General features: G+C 42.9%; 1 protein-coding gene across 1 annotated transcript in view; it reads left to right on the top strand.

Annotated features, from left to right (window-relative positions):
* Positions 1-216: 216 nt before the first annotated feature.
* The window catches only part of LOC121535069 (calsyntenin-2-like), a 310904-nt gene continuing 283930 nt past the window's right edge, over positions 217-27190 (top strand). Inside the window, exon 1 of the mRNA XM_041841767.2 lies at positions 217-496. Coding sequence (XP_041697701.1) covers positions 424-496 — 73 coding nt within the window. The 5' untranslated portion in view covers positions 217-423. The remainder of the gene's footprint in view (positions 497-27190) is intronic.

The following is a 27190-nucleotide window of genomic DNA, read 5'->3' as shown; positions in this document are numbered from 1 at the left end:
AATGCAATCTATTCTATAAATGATATATTTGTGAATAAATGTAAATGCTGGCGGTGGTGATGATATATAGGCATAGTTTAATGGATAGGTTAATCAAGTCGAACACATCGTTAGTAGTGGAAATTATGATAGCCTAAAAGCTCGCTCAATGTTATATTTGACCCTGTCTGACGTAGAAGTCTAGTCCCGGGGCGCACTGAAATCTGTGTCCGTCCCTCCCAATATCAAAACCTCAGCCAGCCACGCCAAAGCAACGCTCCACCAAGTTGGCTATTGACTGCCACGCTTCTGTCTCTCTCGCAGTCAGCGTCAGTTCCCCGCTAACCTCGCATTGACAAGGTGTGTCGAACAGATATCGCAAGAAAGTAAGGTATATCAAGTGAAGGAGAGAGAGACAGGTCGTCTCGTCTTGGTTCTCCCGTCATGAAGATGCTTGGAGTGCCATTTGCCCTGGTTTGTGTGGTTTTCGGGCTGTCCTGTATTCTCGCTGGAAAAGGTAAGGGAGTTGCTTACAGATTGTGATTCTGTATGCTGAGCCATTGGCGAGCGTAGACTTCACAACGAATGATTTTCAGATGTTTCTTTCCTGTTTGAACTCACGCTGTGCAATGTATGTTTAGAAAATAAGAGACGTATGAAATGAATCATTCAACAAAAGCTTTCCTGCCGGCTACAAAAAAAGGAATCCTGTCGAGCACCTTGGAAGTTGCACTCTATTGACCCCAAAAGCTTGGCAAACAGCGTATAATCTAAACTATCAATTTCTAGTCAATAATTGGCTGGTGCGTGCTTCAAATGAGGCAGCGATTAAATAGGATAGGGACCTCATTGACCGTTCACACAGCCCTGTCCAGCGCAGAGGCGCTTGGAGACTAGGCTATAGTATTAGACATGAAAGGAGTATGGTAGATATGCTATCTGTAATAATGGTTCCTCCTATTCTCGCCTTCTAAGTAAACAAATTACTCTAAGTAAACATGTTTAAAAAGGGCATCAGCGGTGCACAGCGAGTCTAATTGAGTCTCAAGGGTGAGACTATGGGGTTGGGTTGGAAAATGTATCTATAAGAAAACGTTGTTTTTCCTCTCTTAATTTGTCATGCAATTGGTCAGCTGAGAAAGGAGGAGGAAAAACTGTAATTAAACAGTGATTATTCCTCTGTTTGTAATTGAGTGATTTTCGGGGTAACTGCTTAAGTGATGCTTGAACCAGCAACCTTGCAGCTTCTAGGTAAGCAAACTACCACCCATGTCAAAAAGGTCATATCCTCACATATGCCTTGACTCCACTACAACAGTAATGTCAGTGTGAGAAGGTGGATGATTGGTATTACTTTACCGTGATTGTATTCACTCCCTCTTATACTGTATGTGACATTATTAGTCTCGAAATGTAGGAACAAGGACAGAAAGACTCCTGGTGTGTGTGTGTGTGTGTGTGTGCGAGTGAAAGTGAGAGACCTCTGAGAGTATGATCACATTTGTGTTGTGTGACAACCCAAAGACAAAGATCTTCAGAGTTATCTGACATTAGAAAAAACAACCAAATATAGACATACACCACAACAAGAGAGAGAAAAGAGAGAGAGAGTGAGAGAAAGACAAGTTCACTGAAAGACAGGGTCAGATTTATGGGTGCATTTTCCAGAGAAGCTGCATTATCTGAGTGGTACATAAATTGTTGAAGTGGAAGGAGGGAGCATAACTCAGGCTTTTCGTATGGTGAATTAAGAACATGGCAGTGCCTGGGAACTGTTCCTTCTGCCTTCTCGCTCTCTTTTGCTCTCTCTCTCTCTTTCTCTCCTCTTCTGTCTTTCTCTCTCCCCCACTCAGCTGACGTCGTTAGGCAGGCAGAGAGACGGGAGGGAAAAATGCCACTAGATGGAGAAAGGACAAATGTGCTCTCTCTCTCTCTCTCTCTCTCTCTCTCTCTCTCTCTCTCTCTCTCTCTCTCTCTCTCTCTCTCTCTCTCTCTCTCTCTCTTCTCTCTCTCTCTCTTTTCTCTTTCTCTCTCTCCCTCTCTCTCTCAAGTGTCTCCTCTTGAGATGTTTTTGCATTTCAAGGGCTTACTGGTCAGATGTGAATGTAAGATGTTTTATTTTCCCCTCTGTTTCTCTCTCCGTCTCTCTCTCTGTCCTATTTTTTCCCCCATCTCTTCATCTCTTCCCGCCCTCAACTCATCCCTAACTCACCTTTACTCTCTCCCTTTCTCTTCTCCCTGGCCCCCACCCTACACTCTCTGTCTTTGAGTAACATCTTCGTTTCATGGTGTGCTGGTTTGTAAAGGGGACGTCAGGCCTTTGTTAAGCCGGGACAGATATGCAAATGAGCTGCTTAATTTACACGTTAATTACCCAGCATGCCTCATTAGATTGAGCGTGATGAGGCGTGGGGTGGAGAGGAGGAGCCGGTAAACTGGGATGGTGTGTGTGTGTGCTCCCACCAGCTGGTCAAATGGCCCCAGTGGGTCCCTTTGGTCAGCGCTGCTCAATCTGTGCTGGAAAAACATTTCACGCAGCATTGAGCTCTGACACATTCACTCTTGCATACACACTCACACACGCTTTGATCAGAGGCACACTCCGTCTCTCCTTCTATTTCTCACATGGGCACACACACACACACACACACACACACAACAACGCACCCCCACCTCCCACACATACACCACTTTTCCAATCACTCCATCATTCACCAATGGCAAGTTGTCAGCAGACAAGCCCACCCAATTACAGTGGGGGCTCTGGAGGACTAGCATATCCCAGCAAGCCGTTCCACTCCCCTACAGACAGCTGGAGCGCTGTAATTGAGACTGAGAGAAAGAGCGGGAGAGAGAGCGAGAGAGAGTGTGTTTTGAGTGTGTGCGTGTGTGCATTCATGCGTGAGTGCATTTGTGTGTGTGTGTGTGTGAAGAGGGGTGTAGGCCAGGGGTTGAGAGGTCAATGGCATGTGTGTTTGTGAGTGTGTGTATGTTTGAGTGTTTATTACCTTCCAATAACAAAAGGCTCTATTGTGTAGCAATAGTGCTGACAGAAAGTGAAATCCTCATGGACCATGGACAACTATGGCCACTGGTCTTGACATTTTCAGCAACGCATGGCTGAAAATGGCAGGACCAACTACAACGGAAGAAAAAGAACTAAAACAGAACAAGAACAGAGAGAGAGAGAGAGAGAGAGAGAGAGAGAGAGAGAGAGAGAGAGAGAGAGAGAGAGAGGACACACGACACACACCTGGCTCACCTGAAGCTACGTTTACATCACAGCTCGGGGAGCGAGGGACTGCAGCGGTGCGGAAAAATTAAAGCGTGTCCCCATGACAGGAGGTATTAATTTTCATGATGTGTCTCACAGTCGAAGGCATTATCTCCCTCTCTCTCCTTTTTTCTCTCTCTCTACCCTGCAGCGACACATTTGATTTGGTTTAAATGTGTCGGGACAAATGTGGCTGCTTCTCTGTCAGACAATTTCAATATTTTAGACGTTGCTCATCTGAATGGAGCCGTCAGCTTTGATAAGAAGGAAGTCTGCCGGACTACAAAGCAGTTCTCCTCTCTCTCTCTTTGTCATTTTTTTCTCCATTGTCTCCTCTTTCTTTGTCGCTCTCTCTGTTTCTTTTCCTTTCTCATTTTCTCCTTCTCCCCGTCAGTCTGTATCATGTCATTTCTCCCGCTCTATCCATCTCTCTCTGCCCTTCCCTCTGTCTCAGTCTGCACATTGGCCACAAGGTGTGGTGGTCTTATCAGATGTTACTGTCAGTTGCTGGAGCTTGGCTTCCTCATACGTGTTACCCCTCTCCTAGATCTCCTCTTTAGTCCTGACCCTAATTCTATTTCTATGGTCCTTGACCTGTATACTAATGTAATATAACTTTATTTATGGATGTTATGGAGTGGAAGAAGATAGAAACTCCAGGGGCTTGATAAAGTAGTCCGAACTGAACACCTGCAGTCTAACTAAAGGGGCCATGAATGTGTGTGCACCCGTGCGTTTGTGTGCATGCGTGTTTGTGTGTATGAGTGTATGCATGTGAGTGTGCACATATATGTGTGTGTGAGAGAGAGAGAGAATGACCAACACACACAAGTGTGAACTACACAACTCCGAACTACACAACTCTGAACTACCGGACTACACCTGTTACACCTGTGTAGTCTTGACAGGCTCGGTGCTAACTAAGGCCTTTTAATAAAGCACTCCCATCTGCCACGAGCCTGATCACAGCTTTGTGACTCATTAGCCTCTCTTCATTTAGAGTACATCGTTAGCAGACCTTTTAATTGGATTTCTGAGCAAGCTGTCGTGAAATGTATGACTCCATTTAAACTGAGCAAAAATATAAATGCAACATGTAAAGTGTTGGTCCCATGTTTCTTGACCTGAAATAAAAGATCCCAGAAATGTTCCATACCCACAAAAAGCTGATTTCGCTCAAGTTTCTGCACAAATTTGTTTACATCCCTGTTAGTGAGCATTTCTCCTTTGCCAAGATAATCCATCGGACATTATTCATTCTAATCAGACAGGTTTTTTACATGGACGATACATTTTCTCTTATAAAATGGGTTAAAATCATGTATAGTAACCCTAGGTGTAAAATAGTAAATAATGGCTATTTCTCCGAAAGCTTTAACCCTCCCGTTGTCCTAGGGTCAAAATGACCCGCCACTGTGTTGAACCAACTTTATTAAATTTTAATATTTTTGGGATCATTTGTGAGAAGGAGTTAGTGATACTTTCTTTAAAGTATCACTGCCTCCTTCTCACAAATGATCCCAAAAATATACAAATTTAATAAAGTTGGTTCAACACAGTGGCGGGTCATTTTGACCCTAGGACAACGGGAGGGTTAAACTGTCAAGAGGAGTGAAACAAGGTTGTCCACTATCGGCATATCTATTTATTATGGCCATCGAAATGTTAGCTATTAAAATCAGATCCAACAATAATATCAAGGGATTAGAAATCCAGGGCTTAAATACAAAGGTGTCATTGTACGCTGATGATTCATGTTATCTTTTAAATCCACAACTTGAATCCCTCCACAGCCTCATAGAGGATCTAGATACATTTTCTAACCTCTCTGGATTACAACCAAATTATGATAAATGTACTATATTATGTATTGGATCACTCAAAAATACAATTTTTACATTACCATGTAGTTTACCAATAAAATGGTCTGATGGTGATGTGGATATACTCGGAATACATATCCCAAATGAAATAAATGATCTCACTCCAATACATTTTAATAGAAAGTTAGCAAAAATAGATAAGCTGTCGCTACCATGGAAAGGTAAATACCTGTCAATTTGTGGAAAAATCACCCTGATTAACTCTTTAGTATTATCTCAGTTTACCTATTTGCTTATGGTCTTGCCTACGCCTGTTCAAGAATGGCCTTTTTCTCTTTATTCAGATTACAACCTCTCTCACTTTCAGTTATTTGAAAAGGAAATAATCTCCCAAATATCAGAATTTCAAAAAAAAAAAAAAAGCAATAGAAAGTTGGTTGCAATTTAAATGTAATCCTCCAGAAATGACAGAACAAATAATGCAACAAATATTGTGGTTAAACTCAAATATGCTAATTAATTTAAAAAACATTATTTTTTGAGAAAATTTAAACAAAAGGTATAATCTTCATAAATGACATAGGTTGGACTGGTGGAGTTATGTCGCACATGCAGCTAACAAAAACATATGGAAATGTCTGCTCTACCCAAAATTACAACCAAATAATTGCAGCATTACCGCAAAAATGGAAGAGGAAAGTGGAAGGGGGAAAAAGTAAGGAACTTGTCTGTCGGCCCTGCATTAAAGAACATAATTGGTTAAAGAAAATTGTGATAAAGACAAAAGTATACCAGTTTCATTTACGGACCAAAGGATTGACAGCCGTCCCATATAGATTGAAAAATAGTTGGGAAGAGATTTTTGACGTACCGATTCCATTTGCTGCGAAGAGACAGAATCATTAGATCATTTTGTTTTGGTTCTGTCAATTTGTAGCTTGTTTTTGGTCACAGGTCCAGGAATGGCTAAAGGATTGCAATATTTACCTGGAGCTAACCCTGCAGATAGCACTACTGGGTGATCTGAAAAGTCATAGTCAATCGATCAATAATATAATAAAACTTTTAGCAAAAATGTTTATTTTCAATTTACAATCTGTAGAAACAATGAGAATAGAAGGGTTCAGAACATTTGTAAAACATCACAGTACAGTTGAAAAATATATGGCAAATAGAAATCCAATATGGATGGTGTTAAGAGATAGAGTTGAAGGATGGGACTAATAACATCTAACAACAACTAATAACAACAAGATAACTAAAGCATACTGTGTCCATAATAATTATATAGGTTATAGGTTGAGAGCTTTTGTGAAAGAGCACAGTTAGAAAGATATGGCATATAGAAGCAAACCGGATGGACATCATGAAAATGAAAATGATCAGAGAAGTTGAGGGTAGAGGAACTATATAAAAATATAATTATTGTAAAATTGACTGTGTCCATAACATTTATATAGTATGTATAAGCTGGAAGTAGAGCCCTAAATTGTAATAAAGGGAAATATATATTTTTAAAAGGATATGTATATATATGTATGTATATGTATTTATATGTATGTATGTGTATATGTATGTGTATATATATATATATATATATATATATATACAGTGGGGGAAAAAATGTATTTAGTCAGCCACCAATTGTGCAAGTTCTCCCACTTAAAAAGATGAGAGAGGCCTGTAATTTTCATCATAGGAACACGTCAACTATGACAGACGAAATGAGATTTTTTTTCTCCAGAAAATCACATTGTAGGATTTTTAATGAATTTATTTGCAAATTATGGTGGAAAATAAGTATTTGGTCAATAACAAAAGTTTCTCAATACTTTGTTATATACCCTTTGTTGGCAATGACACAGGTCAAACGTTTTCTGTAAGTCTTCACAAGGTTTTCACACACTGTTGCTGGTATTTTGGCCCATTCCTCCATGCAGATCTCCTCTAGAGCAGTGATGTTTTGGGGCTGTCGCTGGGCAACACAGACTTTCAACTCCCTCCAAAGATTTTCTATGGGGTTGAGATCTGGAGACTGGCTAGGCCACTCCAGGACCTTGAAATGCTTCTTACGAAGCCACTTCTTCGTTGCCCGGGCGGTGTGTTTGGGATCATTGTCATGCTGAAAGACCCAGCCACGTTTCATCTTCAATGCCCTTGCTGATGGAAGGAGGTTTTCACTCAAAATCTCACGATACATGGCCCCATTCATTCTTTCCTTTACACGGATCAGTCGTCCTGGTCCCTTTGCAGAAAAACAGCCCCAAAGCATGATGTTTCCACCCCCATGCTTCACAGTAGGTATGGTGTTCTTCGGATGCAACTCAGCATTCTTTGTCCTCCAAACACGACGAGTTGAGTTTTTACCAAAAAGTTATATTTTGGTTTCATCTGACCATATGACATTCTCCCAATCCTCTTCTGGATCATCCAAATGCACTCTAGCAAACTTCAGATGGGCCTGGACATATACTGGCTTAAGCAGGGGGACACGTCTGGCACTGCAGGATTTGAGTCCCTGGCGGCGTAGTGTGTTACTGATGGTAGGCTTTGTTACTTTGGTCCCAGCTCTCTGCAGGTCATTCACTAGGTCCCCCCGTGTGGTTCTGGGATTTTTGCTCACCGTTCTTGTGATCATTTTGACCCCACGGGGTGAGATCTTGCGTGGAGCCCCAGATCGAGGGAGATTATCAGTGGTCTTGTATGTCTTCCATTTCCTAATACCTGCTTACCTATTGCAGATTCAGTCTTCCCAGCCTGGTGCAGGTCTACAATTTTGTTTCTGGTGTCCTTTGACAGCTCTTTGGTCTTGGCCATAGTGGAGTTTGGAGTGTGACTGTTTGAGGTTGTGGACAGGTGTCTTTTATACTGATAACAAGTTCAAACAGGTGCCATTAATACAGGTAACGAGTGGAGGACAGAGGAGCCTCTTAAAGAAGAAGTTACAGGTCTGTGAGAGCCAGAAATCTTGCTTGTTTGTAGGTGACCAAATACTTATTTTCCACCATAATTTGCAAATAAATTCATAAAAAATCCTACAATGTGATTTTCTGTAAAATAAATTCTAATTTTGTCTGTCAAAGTTGACGTGTACCTATGATGAAAATTACAGGCCTCTCTCATCTTTTTAAGTGGGAGAACTTGCACAATTGGTGGCTGACTAAATACTTTTCCCCCCCACTGTATTTAATAATAATATGCCATTTAGCAGAAGCTTTTATCCAAAGCGACTTACAGTCATGCGTGCATACATTTTTTGTGTATGGGTGGTCCCGGGGATCGAACCCACTACCTTGGCGTTACAAGCGCCGTGCTCTACCAGCTGAGCTACAGAGGACCACTATTTGCGAGAAGAAAAAAACAGATGGGGGATTGGAAGTGATGCAGACAATTACATTGATGGAAGTTACAATCTATCTGCAATATTAAAGCTGATCTACCCCCTAAAATAAAAAAAAATAAAAAAGATAATCCATCCCCCTGACAGATGTGGCATATCAAGAAGCTGATTAAACAACATGATCATTACACAGGTGCAATAAAATGCCACTCTAAAATGTGCAGTTTTGTCACACAACACAATGCCACAGATGTCTCAAGTTTTGAGGGAGCGTGTAATTGGCATGCTGACTGCCGGAATGTCCACCAGAGCTGTTGCCAGAGAATTGAATGTCAAAAATAAAAGTTAAAGAATGGAATTAAGCCAGTGGCTCAGATGGAAATATCCAAGCAGTAGATACATCTCCTTTAAATGTTGATATTTCGTTGCATTGTCAACCAAACACAATTTAATATTACTTTTGAAATACAAACGAATGGTAACATTCAACCTTAAAATAAGTAACACATCCATGGCCACATTTTTAGGTTACTGTAACTATACATTTCTTATGTAATCATATAAAGCGTGCATGTTCAAGATCACATGCATAGGTCATCGCAGGTCTTTGGAGAACTTCACAATTGCTGTAATAATCTGCACAGAATCTCGAAAAGCACCATGTACTTTTAATGTAATTTCAACTGCAATCCAGGTCATTTGGTTCTTCTATTAGATGAAGCACAGTGATAACACATTAATCTGTTGTATAAATAAACAAAATATCTGACATTGTATTCCCATTTGAACTTCGCTGTGCTTTTAAATGGTTAAAAGCGCAGTGATAAACATTTGGGTGACAACTAAACCAAAAATCTGACAGTGTTTCTCCTAGGATTATTTTCAGCCGCAGTAATTTCCTGCAATTCTACACATTTTACCATGGGGCAGAGAGAACATTTTACAGTTTTAAAACTCCTTTCCTGCAATTATACACATTTTCCCATGTCTTATGCCTTGTTCTTATGCTATCTGAATGACTCAAACATAACAAAATCATTGGGGGTCCCATGCCATGACATTTTTAAAATTTTAGATTCTCCCTGACAGTCTACTTTTTATTTGGGTGATTGTTTGTTCTCAAATATGTTGCTCCATTATCTTTTCTACATACTTTATATCAGATGATTTTTAGATTTTAGATGTTTTATTTAAGATATTTTTACCTTTTATTATTATTATTATTAGTAGTATTATTATTATTTTGCAGTGGCAGCCATGATTGTATATAGGGGAATCACTGATCAGACATAGTTTTTCCATTGGAATTTGAAATGCTGAACACATTGGAAATTCAACTGACCTTTGGCTGTCTTTTTGAGTGGGTGACTATAGGTTGTAATCTCAATGATCAATGTCTCAACCAAATATTACCCAGTTATCCACGTTGAAATGACATGGTGTGCCCAGTGGAACTTTACTTGTACTGCAGGTGTTTATCCCTAATTTCATATATTGTGTATTGCAATCACTGTAACAAATCATTCATAACTGAATTAGAATATCTGTTAATTACAGTTTTTTCTTTATGAGACTGTTCACTTGACATACCGGGATGATTTTGTGTGTGTGTTTGAGTCATGTGTTAGGCTAGGCTGAGTGTGTGTGTGTGTATTCATGTGTTTGTGTGTGTGTGTGTGTGTGTGTGTGTGTGTGTGTGTGTGTGTGCTTGTGGTGTGTGTCTACCTGCTGGACTGAGCTTATCTGAGCTGATGACAGATAGGCGGTACAACTAGCAGATAGCATCCCTCTGAGTACTCATTACTACTCCAGTCCCTTCCCTGTCTCAACACCTGTGTGTGTGTGTGTGTGTGTGTATAATTCCTCACAACAACAACTGTACCTGCTATCCCCCAGACGAGAGAAACACCTGTGTGTGTAGATGTGTATGGTACCACCATCCCCTACCCGATCCCCAATGGCCTCAAATCTTCCTACAGTACTGTCTGTTTTCAGTGGGGACAGGGCTGTTGTTTTTCAATGGGGGGTACTGTAGTCCTAGTGACTGCAGCCTATCTTCCATGATGTGACACATTCTGAGCACCAGGAACTGTGCTGACCTATTTCCAGCATTGTCCATCCCCCTGTGTATTTGTTGGAGAGAGTCATTTGTTATGAGAGTGAATGTGCATGTGCAATGCGTGTGTGTCAGTAGTAGTGTAGGGCCAGTAGTCAGTGTAGGGCCAGTAGTCAGTGTAGGGCCAGTAGTCAGTGTAGGGCCAGTAGTCAGTGTAGGGCCAGTAGTCAGTGTAGGGCCAGTAGTAGAGTCTGAGAGAGTCAGTGTTTACGTGCGTGTGTGTGTATGTTGGCACATCACTGAGGCCTTGACATGGTCCACACACACCCGCACAGTAGTGAAGAGGGCACAACAGCGCTTCTTCTCCCTCAGGAGGCTGGAGAGATTTGGCATGGGCCCTCAGATCCTCAAGAAGTTCTACAGCTGCACCATTGAGAGCATCTTGATTGGCTGCATCACCGCCTACTTTTCATGCCCCTAAAACATGCTAACCTCTAACCATTACCAATAACAGGGGAGGTTGGCATGTTTTGGGGGTATGATATTTATGCTTCTGTAACTTTCTCACTCATTTTTATTTATTTATTTTACCCTTATCTTACAAGGTAAGTTGATTGAGAACACATTCTCATTTACAGCAACGACCTGGGGAATAGCTCCAGGGGAGAAGAGGAGGGATGAATGAGCAACTGGAAGCTGGGGATGATTAGGTGGCCATGATGGTATGAGCGCCAGATTGGGAAATTAGCCAGGACACTGGGGTTAACACCCCTACTCCTACAGTAAGTGCCATCGGATCTTTAGTGACCACAGAGAGTCAGGACACATCATTATTCACGATTCATTCATGATTTTCCACAATCATGGTAGCATCCACATTAATGTAGAAGTGTTCAAAAACATATTATTCTTATTTACAATAAATGTGAGTCCAAAATGACACAATACATTATTTACCATTCATTTCTATTGGACGCAACATAATCCGAAACACAACCAAAACAAACTGCAAATGCATCCAACAAGTTTGTAGAGTCACAAGCTTGACGTAATCATTGTAGGCAAGGACAATGGGACCAAATACTAAACTTCTGACTCAATTTAATACACTACAAGTGAATTTGTCCAACTACTTAAGACACCTTCAAATGGGGGGACTAGATCCCACAGTTGACAGTGCATGTCAGAGCAAAAACCAAGCCATGAGGTCGAACTAATTGTCAGTAGAGCTCTGAGGCAGGATTGAGTCGAGGCACAGGTGTGGGGAAGGGTACCAAAACATTTCTGCAGCATTGAAGGTCCCTAAGATCACAGTGGCCTCCATCATTCTTAAATGGAAGAAGTTTGGAACCAAGACTCTTACTAGAGCTAGCCGCCCAGCCAAACTGAGCAAATCGCGGGAGAAGGGCCTTGGTCAGGGAGGTGACCAAGAACCCGATGGTCACTGACAGAGCTCCAGAGTTCCTCTGTGGAGATGGGAGAACCTTCCAGAAGGACAACCATCTCTCTACCAACCTGCTCCAGAGCACTCAGGACCTCAGACTGTGGTGATGGTTCACCTTCCAACAGGACAACGACCCTAAGCACACAACCAAGACAACGCAGGAGTGGCTAAGTCTCTGAATGTCCTTGAGTGGCCCAGCCAGAGCCCGGACTTGAACCTGATCGAGCATAACTGGAGAGACCTGAAAATAGCTGTGCAGTGGCGCTCTCCATCCAACCTGACAGAACTTGAGAGGATCTGCAGAGAATAATGGGAGAAACTCCCCAAATACAGGTGTGCCAAGCTTGTAGCGTCATACCCAAGAAGACTTGAGGCTGTAATCGCTGCCAAAGGTGCTTCAACAAAGTACTGAGTAAAGGGTCTGAATACTTATGTAAATTACACATTTCAGTTTATTTTTTTTATAAATTAGCAAAAAATTTGAAAAACCTGTTTTTGCTTTGTCATTATGGGGTATTGTGTGTAGACTGATGAGGGGGAAAAACTATTGAATCCATTTTAGAATAAGGCTGTAATGTAACAAAAGTCAAGGGGTCTGAATACTTTCCGAATGCACTGTATGTTACGGTTGCCTGACAACCAGGAATGTAGTGGAGGGTAAATGCCGTTTACGCACCTTTTTTTTGTGAAAAAGCATTTACTCACCTTTTATTTTGTTAATTAGCATTTAATCACTTATTATCACGTTCCCAGCGTTGATCAAAGCTCAGAATCCTTATATTCTTAATTTTTAAAAACTTTTTAACCGTTTTTCTCCCCAATTTTGTGATATCCAATTATTAGTTAGTCTTGTCAATTGGTAGTTAGAGAGCCATGCGTCCTCCGAAACACAACCCTGCCAAGCCGCACTGCTTCTTAACACACTGCTCGCTTAACCCGGAAGCCAGCCGCACCAATGTGTCGGAGGAAACACCGTACAACCCGGCCAAACCCTCCCCTAACCCGGACGAGGCTAGGCCAATTGTGCGCCGCCTCATGGATCGAACCCGGGTCTGCAGTGACGCCTCACGCACTGCGATGCCGTGCCTTAGACCGCTGCACCACTCGGGAGGTGGAATCCATATTCTCTTGATCACTCCCTGGCACTCCCTGGCATCGCTCGCTTCCCCGCAGGGTAAGCTGTGTTTGCCAGGCGCGATGCCTCCTTCCCACTGCTGAACAGAACTGTGCTGCAAATATTAACTGTGCTTATCACTAAAAAGCTCTCAATGTCCAGTCCACTTAGTAGTCAGAGTTTAGTCACAGATAATTTTGTCATCTCGTTTTAGTCAACTGAAATGAAAAATAATTTTTGTTTAGTTTTAGTTTTTTTCTGGGTCTATTTAGTCAGTTATAGTCTCATCACATTTACATTTTAGTCATTTAGCAGACGCTCTTATCCAGAGCGACTTACAGTTAGTGCATTCGTCTTAAGATAAAGTAGCTAGGTGGGACAACCACATATCACAGTCATAGTAAGTACATTGCAAGAAGATACCAATAGCTTCCAGCTTTGTAGGTTAACTTTCCATGCTAGCTAAAGCTAACGTAAATTCACTACCCTAGTACTTTGTTTGTGATAATATACAAACCAAAACGCAAAATGTGCTGATTTCAAAGATTATTCATTCTATCCCAAAGATTATTGATTTCCTCAGCAAACTGACTGTGCTCTGATGGCCACCCCATCTTGCTGTCACACTCTGGCTCCAAGGACTGTGTGTTAGAGCCAGGGTGTATTTCATTTGGTGGTGTTGGGTTGGGTGAGTTTCATTTGTTTGTGTTTTTGGTGATTGGTTAATGACTCCCAATCGGAGGTAACGAGTGTCAGCTGTCGGCTCGTTATCTCTGATTGGGAGCCATATATATTCTGTGTGTTTTCTCCTGTGTTTTGTGGGTTATTGTTCCAGTGTTCCATGTTTCTGTCAGTGTTACAGAGGACTTCACTATCGTCTTTTGTTGTTTTTTCGTGGTTGCTTTATTAAATAAAGTCATCATGTTCACTCCACGCGCTGCGTATTGGTCCGCTTCTTCAGACGATCGTGACAGAATAACCCACCAAAAAAGGACCAAGCAGCGCGTCCAGGAGCAAAGGGTCTGGACATGGGAGGAACTGTTGGACGGTAAAGGGTCCTGGACGTGGGAAGAAATCCTGGACGGCATGGATCGCCGTCCATGGAGCGAAACAGAGGAGAGGCGACGGAGAGAGGAGCAACGGCGTCGGCAGAGCCAACGTCGGAAGGACGAGAGGCAACCCCAAGAAATTTTTTGGGGGGGCACATGGCTTGGGCGACGGAGCAGCAGGAGGCTGCCACAAGGCAGAGTCAGAGGGCTGCCAGGTTAAGGGGGCTGACGGAGGCAGAGAAGGGACGGATTCAGTGGGCTACCAGGTCAAGGGGGCTACTGGGTAAAGCAGGGAAGGAAGGTGTTGAGGCACGGCGTGAGGTACTGGGGTGTGTAACCAGTTCGGTCCGGCCCGTTCCTAGTCCCGAGGTGCAGCCAGTAGTGTGTGTTCCCCGTACGGTACGGCCTGTTCCGGTCCCTCGCACTAAGTGTAAGGTGCGCGTCGCCAGCCCGGTTCGGCCTGTTCCTGCCATACGCACCAAGTATGCGGTGCGCGTCGCCAGCTCAGCCCGGCCTGTTCCTACTCCACGCACCAGGGATACGGTGCGCTTCGCCAGCCCGGCCCGGCCTGTTCCGGCCACTCGCACCAGGGATACGGTGCGCTTCGCCAGCCCAGCCCGGCCTGTTCCTACTCCACGCACCAGGGATACGGTGCGCTTCGCCAGCCCAGCCCGGCCTGTTCCTACTCCACGCACCAGGGATACGGTGCGCTTCGCCAGCCCGGCCCGGCCTGTTCCGGCCACTCGCACCAGGGATACGGTGCGCGTCGCCAGCCCCGCCCGGCCTGTTCCTGCTCTCCGCACTAGGCGTGAGGTGAGTCCCCAGGGTCCAGCATGCCCTGTTCCGGCTCCCCGCACTAGGCGTTATGGGAGTCCCCAGGGTCCAGCATGCCCTGTTCCGACTCCCCGCACTAGCCCTGAGATGCGTGTCCTCAGCCCGGTACCTCCAGTTCCGGCACCACGCATCAGGCCTACGGTGCGTCCCCAGGGCCAAGCATGCCCTGTTGCTGCTTCCCGCACTAGCCCTGAGATGCGTGTCCTCAGCCCGGTACCTCCAGTTCCGGCACCACGCATCAGGCCTACGGTGCGTCCCCAGGGTCCAGCATGCCCTGTTGCTTCTCCCCGCACTAGCCCTGAGATGCGTGTCCTCAGCCCGGTACCTCCTGTTCCGGCACCACGCACCAGGCCTACGATGCGCCTCAGACGGCCAGAGTCTGCCGTCTGCCCAACGGGGCCTGAACTGTCCGTCGGCCCAACGCCGTCTGAACTGCCCGTCTGCCCAACGCCGTCAGAGCCTTCCGCCAGACAGGATCAGCCAGAGCCGTCTGCCAGACAGGATCAGCCAGAGCCTTCCGCCAGACAGGATCAGCCAGAGCCTTCCGCCAGACAGGATCAGCCAGAGCCTTCTGCCAGACAGGATCAGCCAGAGCCTTCTGCCAGACAGGATCAGCCAGAGCCTTCTGCCAGACAGGATCAGCCAGAGCCTTCTGCCAGACAGGATCAGCCAGATCCGTCAGTCGGCCATGAGCAGCCAGATCCGTCAGCCAGCCATGAGCAGCCAGATCCGTCAGCCAGCCATGAGCAGCCAGATCCGTCAGCCAGCCATGAGCCAGCCAGCCAGGATCCGCCATTTAGTCAGGTGCTGCCCTTTAGCTCGGTGTTGCTCCTTATCCTGGTGCTGTCCCTTATCCTGGTGCTGTCCCTTAGCCTGGTACTGCCCCTTAGTCCGGTACTGCCCCTTAGTCCGGTACTGCCCCGTAGTCCGGTACTGCCCCTTAGTCCGATGCTGCCCCTTAGTCCGGTGTTGCCCCTTAGTCCAGGTGGGGTTAGTTGGAGGGTGGTCATTGGGAGGAGGCTACCGAAGCAGGTTGTGACTGCGGTGGGGTGGGGATCACGACCGGGGCCAGAGCCGCCACCGGGGACAGACGCCCACCCAGACCCTCCCCTAGACTGTATGCTGGTGCGCCCGGAGTGCGCACCTTTAGGGGGTACTGTCACACTCTGGCTCCAAGGACTGTGTGTTAGAGCCAGGGTGTATTTCATTTGGTGGTGTTGGGTTGGGTGAGTTTCATTTGTTTGTGTTTTTGGTGATTGGTTAATGACTCCCAATCGGAGGTAACGAGTGTCAGCTGTCGGCTCGTTATCTCTGATTGGGAGCCATATATATTCTGTGTGTTTTCTCCTGTGTTTTGTGGGTTATTGTTCCAGTGTTCCATGTTTCTGTCAGCGTTACAGAGGACTTCACTATCGTCTTTTGTTGTTTTTTCGTGGTTGCTTTATTAAATAAAGTCATCATGTTCACTCCACGCGCTGCGTATTGGTCCGCTTCTTCAGACGATCGTGACACTTGCCTCCTGAATGACAATCATTACTGGTGCACATTTTTATAAAATAAGCTACTTCTATGCAAATGTTGTTGATCAGTGAATTAAAATAAGTACCAAATGGAAGGGAAACATATTGTTTGTCATCTGTAGCCCCATGAAATCAGCCAAAACAAGCTCAATAACTCAATGCATGCACACACTCCTATTGAATATGTATTCACCTGTACTGTGAATAGGCCTAGGCTACATGTTGATTTACCCAGTTTATCAATAGTGATTTACCGTTCAAATAAATGATTACCATGTTATGTAGTTAGCAAATTGATTGTATGATTGTAGCTGAGGTTATCTGTTTGGATCAAGTGCAATTCTGTGACTTTGGCTAATATTATGGGTGTAATGGTTCAAGTATAAGTATTGCGGTTTCGGGGTTCGGTTTCGGTACAGTGGGAAAATGAAATGCTAACAGTTACTGTAGTTCATTTTTGTTTATTTAAGAAAATACAAAGTGTTGATATTCCTGATTCCATATGATCATGAGTCATAATGCCTGATGAAAGCACAATCAGGAATACCAACACTTTTTATTTTTTTTAATGAAAACACGATTACCGCAACACAGGGTGCATTGGCCAATTCATTGACAACTTCAGATTTAGCTTGTTTATATTGAGCGGGTACTACTGGTTTGCTGAAATGGGTGTGAGAGGGCGCAGTTCGTCTAGCTCGAGCACTTTCACGAGGTGCTGAAACCTTGTTTTCTCAACCACCGAGAATGGGCTATATCCGCGTCTATAAACATAGGCCTACCTATCGCTCTTGTAATTTATTTATTATGTAGAGGTGAGATGGAGTTGTTTTCTTTGCGTTTCTTTTTTTCCTCCAGTGGTAGGAATACTGGGGTGATGTCGGCGTAAATGTATCAACATGTTTGAGGTGGGTAGCACTTTATAATAGCTCCATGTAATAAAGCATTTATAATGGGTTAGTAAATATTTACTAATCCATTATAAATGCTTTATTACCTGGAGTTAGTGGGGCGCAACTTCCACTGGGGACGGGGGGGGACATGTTCCCCCCACATTCTGAAATTGCTTTATAAATGTTTTGAGTGACCATTGTAATTTCTCCCAAAAAGATGGACATGCCATTGGTAGACATTCCAGCAGTCCTACCTGATGCTCCTTAAGGTCTCAAAATGGCCCCTAGAACATAATCAATGGTAAAAGACTAAGCACATATACAAATATATCAAACATTTTATTCACAAAAACTCGCAAACGCAAATTAATCATAAAACAGAGAGATGTAGCCTACAATTAGTGGATTTTTATTCATTAATTATATGTGATTGAGGTAGACATTTTACATGTATAATTTACAGGTAGAAATGTTACATGTAGGGCCTATAACTTTTAATTGCTTCCAGTGCTTTAGTCTTTTAACCATAGGCTTTGGCTGAGAGTTTCCTTTTTGGGAGGGTGGAGACCAGAACTCCCAATTTCTAACATGTATGGACCCAAAACTTAATCATGCAGAAGACCAAATGCAACATTTTCATTCTGGGTTAACTGAGATTGGACTGCTCTAAGGAGTGATTGCAATCAACACTTTAGTTTTTGGTTAAAAAAAAGTCACTGACAAGAAACGCTTATGTAAGCATTTTCAAACAAAAAACATTGTTTTACTCAGCACATCACACTAGAGGGCTGCATTCCCGCGGAATGCCCGCGGTACCTGCCGGTCCCAACATAAATCATTGCGTCATATGGGTGGGAGCAGGCGGTCAGACACAACTTTGGGATGAAAATATTTATGTTGTCCCGCAGATTATTTGGAAATGGTCGTCTTTCTGCTTTGTATGTGTTAGCCTGGGCCTATATGTTGTAGTAATACGCTTAACAATAACAACAATAACACAAGATTTTAGTTGTCAGGGTTTATTAGGATTCTAGTGGCAAAGCATAATAAAAATCTAAATATGAGGTAAACTCCCAGAAGAGCCCGAAGTCCAAGTGCCAAGAACCCTAAGATCCTTCGAAGAACTTTGAGGATCTTAGAAGAACCCCTGTTGAACCCCTCATTTTTTAGAATGTAGTAGCCTACAGTATATGTGTGGTCTCAATGAAATACAGTAGGCTGCCTATGCATGGGCAGAGAATCACGTGGCAGTTATCTTTCCAAGGAAATTAATTGACATATGATTACACTATAGTTAATACAGTGTATGTAAATACATATTGATAGTGAAAAGAAGTGGAGGGCGCTCAACCAACGTGAGTTGACGTGCAATCCCACATTTTAATCATAATTGAAAAGGAAAATGCGTGCACAGGCTAACATGGTGAGCGAGCATTTCATTTTCAATAAATATTGATTACCCATTTATTTGTCTCTGCCTGCAAATCGTCCTCCTAAAAGGTAGGCTATATCCTATATGCAGAACGTAGCTCAAGAGAAAGTGCAAGTGTCCGCTGTCATCATTCTTGCTGCTTCAAGTTCAGTAGCCATATCTGCGAGATCAGGTGCGCATGTGGTCTCAGTTAAATAGAGTAGGCTGTAGCCTATGCATGAGTGGAGAAGCACGGGACAGTTTATCTGTTCAAGGAAATGTACTTCCTAAATATGATTAGGGTATATTTACTACATTGCCTAGAAATAAATATGATCACCCATATTTGTCTCCGTCTGAAAATCGAGAAAGTGCAAGGCTCTCCAACTCTGCTCTCTTCAAACTAAGACTAGTAATACCGATAGCCTAATATAATCGGAAAGTGAGAATCTCTGGTAATTTAACATATTTGTTAGGTTATTATTGCTCCTTTTGATATTGCCTATAGGGCGTAAGATTGCTGGGACCATGGCTGGCAAGTGAGCTGTATCACATACACTTAAAATAACATTGCTGCTGGACTGAGATTGGGTTCGGGACCAGTTCTTGCGGTAGCGGGTGGTATTCGGACAGAAAGCTAGCTGGTGAGGGCGGGTGTGGGATGAAGAAATCCGTCCCGCGCTGACCTCTACATCACACTATTACAACAGTGTGACTGTTTTGGAATAAAATGTTCAATATATTATTGTGTGCTTATTGTTTAACAATTGATATGTTCTAGTGACCATTTTGAGACCTTAAGGAGCGTCAGGTACTGCTGAAATGTCTACCAATTGCATCTCAATCTTTTTGTGAGAAATTACACAGGCCACACAATCATTCTTAACTAATGATTAGTAAATGGTTTATAAGGACCAATATTAAACATCATATGAATGATCTTTTGAATCATTATTAAATACTTTACAAGTTGTTTATAAATGTGTGATAAATCAACAATTTACTAATCCATTTTAAATGCTTTATTATGTGGAGTTATTATAAAGTGCTACCTTGAGGGGTAGGCAGCTGTATAGGCTATTCTCGTTGAGCAGTGGCTACATAGTGGTAGTGCATCGAGAGTTACTCTGTTCATCACCGTTGTAATCTACTGGAAAGCCAAAATGTTCCCAAACTGGAGATTTAAATGATGATGGAGAATCCTCCTGGTTTATCGACCCCATCACTCGCCATCGTATATAACTAGTTCCTGGCTGCGCATCACAAAACGACAGTTTGAAATGCACCTATTAAGATTTTAATTTTGATTACAATGTGAGCATAGGCTCTAGTTATTTTAACGGAATAGCCAGAAATGTTTTTTTCAGCTCAAATTTACTCAAGAGGCATACAACGCAGTGTAGGCATAGCCTATAGACCTAGTGTTTTAATTTTTTAAGTCATGTATTCATTCAGGTTCACAGTGCGGACTGAACCGAGGTCCCTGTACTAAACGTTCCATACGAATACGTGTACCTTTATACCCCTAGCTTTCGCCTTCTTTTTGTTGTTGTCGTGGTATCGTTTTGGTCTGTCTGTGGATGTTAACATGAAGGCGGACTGACCAAATGTCAACTACTTTTCAACGTCTTGTGTCAGCCATCGGTGCTCAGTGGGTGAGGATGCTAGTTACAGTAAATGGAAAGAGAGGGGGCTCATGAGTAGGTGTTAGTCAGATCTGGGAGAGGTGACATTAACGAGAGAGAGAGAGAGAGAGAGAGAAAGAGAGAGAGCGAGAGAGAGAGATTCTCCAGACTCAGACTGTTTTAACAGAAAGACAAATAAAACAGTTATGAGCTGAACATAACAGTATGCCAGTGGAAGGGAGGACAGTAGCAGGTGACCCAACTGTGGTTTCTGACTATTATGATTTCCCATTGTAGCCAATTCAGTTGCAGTAATTCCGTTACAGATTTCTTCTTTAATTCCGTTACCAATTTGGTAACAGAATTATAAGTTTGAATCACTCAACAATACATAAACAAAATTTATATCAGTAAAATCATTATAACTAATTGATAGGTCTACCGTTACTTCTGTTAACTTAAGTGTTTATTTTAGTTGGCAGGGGTCTTTACGTCAACATTATTGTGTTTTGATGTACTTCTACCTTTTAATACTTTTTCTGGTAGATGTTTTCTGAGAGCCCTTTTCTATCTGTTTATCCAGAAATCAAAACCTTTACTTATGCCTAATTTTTAAGATGGAAAATGGTTGAAACATGTATCTATGCCTTAATTTCCCCAAAATAGACTCTTAGTTTTCGTTTGACACCCAATTTGATATGCTCCTATGAACTTCACGTTGGTGCTCAAGAGTCATTTTTGATGGAAATGCCCCCCAGTCTTTGTTCTTGTCTGCGCAAGAGTGCTTTCTCTCTCTCTCTCTCTCTCTCTCTCTCTCTCTCTCTCTCTCTCTCTCTCTCTCTCTCTCTCTCTCTCTCTCTCTCTCTAAAGCAAGTGAAATAGATAATAAACAAAAGTGAAATAAACAATAAAAATTAACAGTAAACCCTCTCTCTCTCTCTATCATTCTCTCTCTCTCTCTTACATGCTCTTTCTCTCGTTCTCTCTTTCTCACTGTCACTGTCAACCTTGCCCGACGACCTTGACCAAATGCCAGTGCAACTTCCTGGTCTGTATATGAATAGAGATAGGCAGGACAGACCGACAGGAAGATGGAGAGATCTCTGTCAGCTGGAATTCTCTGTCTGTCATGTCAAAGAATAGGATAACACGATCAGCCATGGATTTGACAGTCATGATGCATTCATGCACAGTGTCGGGCCTTGTCGCTTTCTTATTTTTCTCCCTATCTTTCTTTCTCTCCATCCTGTCTTTCTATTTCTCTCTTTCTCTCCTTATTTCCCTCTCTGTCAAAAGCTTCTTATTTTCTGCCATTCAATAATGCAGGGATTGGAGATTAATAGATATCTACAGTATGGAATTGAACAAAGAATACTTTGTACAACACTGGCACATCTGTTTCTTTGCTCCAGAACATTATACTCATGTCCGATATTCAAATAACAGGGAGTAATCTCTACCCCCCCCCCAAAAAAAACCCCCAGATGAGACAAAAGTTGCCAAATTGTTAGGCCCTCTCCTTCTTCATAATTTACTTTATTAACAGACTTCAAGATTATGATTAATTTCCATTGAAATGTCAAAATCCTTTTCTCGCCCCCATACAACTCTACGCTATATTTTACATCAGTTCCTTTTCTCTCTCTGTCAAAAATATTCAAAGCGGACAATAAAGTTATTATGTATAATACAAAACTGTAAAAGGCTTTCTGCCATGTGTAAGGGTTGGTGTGAGGTGTGACCCAGGTGCAGAGCAGGATAGACAGTAGGCAGTAGGCAGAGATGGTGAAACAAGGATCTTTACTGGTGGTCCCAAAGCCAGGATACAAAATAACGGACTTGTCATTATTAAATAAATCAGGAGCAAATTGGTCTCCAAAAACAGGCTGACAGCAAAAATACGAAAAAAGAAATACTAACTACGACTGAAACAACAATGAAACAGGGCAAACACTTCTCAAGTACCTGTACATACGTCTCACGATCAGACACCGATTCGTACCTGCTTGGCATCGAGAAACTAGCAGAGAAAACTGAGCAAGTCCAGACTGTGAGTGAGGAGGTGCCTCAGGTTGTCGGAGGAGGACACCTAGTGGGTTGCTCCGGAACTGCGACCCCCTCCTGTAACAGGGAACAAACACTGGGAAAAATAAAGTAGTGTGTGTTTTTTCTACTGTAAAAGGCTTTCTGCCCTGTCTTCAAAAGGATGAGTACATGATAATAAAGACAACTAGAAACAGTGTAAAACGAATAATAATACTACAATCATATCATAACAACAGTAATCCATTTGACATTTCACCAACCTGCCAGTTAAAAATAAATAAATGTCTGAACTTATATAGTAGCATTCGTTTTATAGTTTATTTACAAAGCTTTTTTTTGTTCCTTTTCTGAAACAATTTGTTCAAGACGAGACTCGCTTTTATTTAATGCATCAAATATCGTTCTCCCCACATTGTTGTAAAATTGGGGAACACTTTAATTGAAACCCAGCGTCATAACACGTTATGACACTGTGACGAGGTGTGAAAGAAGGAGTCAGGCGCAGGAGGTAAAACACCGAAGTCCAGAGTTTATTCCGTTTACATAAATAAAACGCACCCAGCGTCAAAACGAAACTATCACAAGGGAAATATTCCACCTTGGCAATAACAAATGGAAGAGTAGCTCAACCGAGCTACTCACTCTCACAATGAAACAATCACTCACAAAGACAAGGGGAACAGAGGGAACACTTATACACATACTAATTAGGGGAATGAGCACCAGGTGTGTGTGATTGACAAGACAAGACATGACAAGTGGAGTGATGAGAATGGGATCGGCAGTAGCTAGTAAGCCGGTGACGACGAACGCCGAAACCTGCCCGAACAAGGAGGGGAGGCAGCCTCGGCGGAAGTCGTGACAGACACGGTCATAATATGTCATAATAGCTGACATAACTTGCCATAACCTGTCATAATATGGTTTTAACACTGTCATGACACATATATTTAGACCTGTTGTGGCTTATATTGCATTATTTTATGGCTGGTTATGACACCTACATAAGAGTGTCAAAATCCACAAAACCTACCATACAAGGCAAAACATTCCGTTACACCATAGCCTACCTGTCAACAGTATGTTAATGTTACAGTGGGGGAAAAAAGTATTTAGTCAGCCACCAATTGTGCAAGTTCTCCCACTTAAAAAGATGAGAGAGGCCTGTTTTATTTGCAAATTATGGTGGAAAATAAGTATTTGGTCAATAACAAAAGTTTCTCAATACTTTGTTATATACCCTTTGTTGGCAATGACACAGGTCAAACGTTTTCTGTAAGTCTTCACAAGGTTTTCACACACTGTTGCTGGTATTTTGGCCCATTCCTCCATGCAGATCTCTTCTAGAGCAGTGATGTTTTGGGGCTGTCGCTGGGCAACACAGACTTTCAACTCCCTCCAAAGATTTTCTATGGGGTTGAGATCTGGAGACTGGCTAGGCCACTCCAGGACCTTGAAATGCTTCTTACGAAGCCACTCCTTCGTTGCCGGGCGGTGTGTTTGGGATCATTGTCATGCTGAAAGACCCAGCCACGTTTCATCTTCAATGCCCTTGCTGATGGAAGGAGGTTTTCACTCAAAATCTCACGATACATGGCCCCATTCATTCTTTCCTTTACACGGATCAGTCGTCCTGGTCCCTTTGCAGAAAAACAGCCCCAAAGCATGATGTTTCCACCCCCATGCTTCACAGTAGGTATGGTGTTCTTTGGATGCAACTCAGCATTCTTTGTCCTCCAAACACGACGAGTTGAGTTTTTACCAAAAGGTTCTATTTTGGTTTCATCTGACCACATGACATTCTCCCAATCCTCTTCTGGATCATCCAAATGCACTCTAGCAAACTTCAGACGGGCCTGGACATGTACTGGCTTAAGCAGGGGGACACGTCTGACACTGCAGGATTTGAATCCCTGGCGGCGTAGTGTGTTACTGATGGTAGGCTTTGTTACTTTGGTCCCAGCTCTCTGCAGGTCATTCACTAGGTCCCCCCGTGTGGTTCTGGGATTTTTGCTCACCGTTCTTGTGATCATTTTGACCCCACGGGGTGAGATCTTGCGTGGAGCCCCAGATCGAGGGAGATTATCAGTGGTCTTGTATGTCTTCCATTTCCTAATAATTGCTCCCACAGTTGATTTCTTCAAACCAAGCTGCTTACCTATTGCAGATTCAGTCTTCCCAGCCTGGTGCAGGTCTACAATTTTGTTTCTGGTGTCCTTTGACAGCTCTTTGGTCTTGGCCATAGTGGAGTTTGGAGTGTGACTGTTTGAGGTTGTGGACAGGTGTCTTTTATACTGATAACAAGTTCAAACAGGTGCCATTAATACAGGTAACGAGTGGAGGACAGAGGAGCCTCTTAAAGAAGAAGTTACAGGTCTGTGAGAGCCAGAAATCTTGCTTGTTTGTAGGTGACCAAATACTTATTTTCCACCATCATTTCCAAATAAATTCATTAAAAATCCTACAATGTGATTTTCTGGATTTTTTTTCTCAATTTGTCTGTCATAGGTGACGTGTACCTATGATGAAAATTACAGGCCTCTCTCATCTTTTTAAGTGGGAGAACTTGCACAATTGGTGGCTGACTAAATACTTTTTTCCCCCACTGTATATAACATTTTCTGAAATTGACCATAATAAATTGTAATTGCACACAAATTGATGTCAGACATGCACCTACCCTAATGCTCTGTTTCTGATGACTGGGATGACTGCAGGAGCAGATTTCAGGAGCAGGACAAGACACCCTCTTTTTGACTGATGACTGACATAAGGGCATGTATGTGATAGGCCTATCTGGCTTATATGATTGTGATGGTCATAATGCTTCTTGACAGTGTCATAAAGTGCATTTTCTTAGTCCAAGTAAAGTGACACAGGATGGTCATAATGCTTCATGACAGTGTCATAAAGTGTATTTTCTGCAAGTTATTTAAAATAAGATGAAAAAAAACAACAACAACAACAACAAAGAAATTAAGAAACAAAATTTAAAATGAAAGGAAGCTTCTTGGCAGGAAAAAATACATTTGAATAAATGTGAGTTTTGACACTCTTATGTATGTGTCATAACCAGCCATAAAATAATGCAGTATATGTCACAACAGGTGTAAATATATAGGTAATGATAGTGTTATGACCATATTATGACAGGTTATGACAAGTTATATCAGCTGTTATGTGCTACTATGACATAGTTATGACCGTGTCATAACGTGTTATGACCGTGTCATAACGTGTTATGACGTTAGGTGTCAAGTGTTACCTAAAATAGTAAATCCACATACAGACTTTTAAAACCAAATAGCACTTAAATTGTACTTTTATGACCGTTGCTGGCAAGTGGGACTTTAGTGTTACTAATATATGCTACATTGACTGGAGCATGGCATGTTAGAATGTATTACTTTTGATTCATTATGTCATGTAAGCGTAACGTTGCATAAATCAGACTTTGCCACAGACTCCTCCTACACGTGCTGCTGTTTCTGTATTTCAAGTGCGGCTGAGCTTGAATTGCTCTTGTTTTCCCAGTTTGTTTCTCCAATTATTGCACCATGGTTGAAGATGGACTGCGAGGTAGCGACAACATTGCCTACTTTTCCCGAGGGCCAAAAATGGAACCAGGCCCCATACTCCCACAGCAGTGAAGGCTGCTGAGGGGAGGACGGCTCATAATAATGGCTGGAATGGAGTAAAATGGCTGGAATGGAGTGAATGGAATGGTATCAAATGTGTTTATGAGTCGTCCTCCCCTCAGCAGCCTCCACTGTCCCACAGTGAGAGAAGCGGGTGACTACTATGCAGACAATGGCTCTCAGTCTGTCGTGCCTAGGATGTGTTCACGGATAAACTGCCCTTGTTAGAGACTCTGATGGCAGTTACCTGGGAGGCACCGGATGCAACATGATTGTGTTTTTTCTCTTCTGTGTAGTAGTTGAAGCAGAGCCAAGACGGGAAAGTAGGAAATGAGGAGGGATGGCTCCAGAATCTCCCATCTGTTTACACACACACACACACACACACACACACGCACGCACACACACACACACACACACACACACACACACACACACACACACACACGCACGCACGCACGCACGCACGCACGCACGCACGCACGCACGCACACACACACACACACACACACACACACACACACACACACACACACACACACACACACACACACACACACACACACACACACACACACACACACACAGACACAGACACACACACACAACCCCCCTGCACACACAAACAAACACACACACATGCACACATCCCCCCAAACACACACATATCCCCCCAACACACTGCAAGGACCTGAGTAAGCGCTAACAAGGCGGCCTGGTCTGAGATGGTAGCAGCTTCACAGCAGACATGAAGAGTCATGAACATGAGACGGAGAGAGAAGGCTCTTTCACCTTTTACTGCAGTGGGCTACATCAGGGTCACAAAGAGTGCTTCTTAGTAGTCTTAAACAAATCTACTTTGAAACAGAAGTATACACTTCACACATATGGTTATGAGCTTACAAAAAAGACGGCACCTGTACCATGTCAGATATAGAGTTAAAATGTATTCAATATTAGACTTGATATACATCACAGAAAACTGAAATGTAACAAAACTGTTTCACATAGACACACCTGATTTTCAGCCTTTAAAAAAAAATACGTTGATTAATTATGAAATTATGAAAAATACTAATAACATTCCACCTATGAGACCAATAGGTCATTTGACTGCAGGAAAGGGCTACCACAGACATCCAGT

Source organism: Coregonus clupeaformis, chromosome 21 (assembly GCF_020615455.1).
Source record: "Coregonus clupeaformis isolate EN_2021a chromosome 21, ASM2061545v1, whole genome shotgun sequence".
NCBI classification, from domain to species: Eukaryota; Metazoa; Chordata; class Actinopteri; order Salmoniformes; family Salmonidae; genus Coregonus; species Coregonus clupeaformis.
The sequence above is the reverse complement of the archived record's forward strand: the minus strand, read 5'-3'. Positions and strand labels throughout refer to the sequence as shown.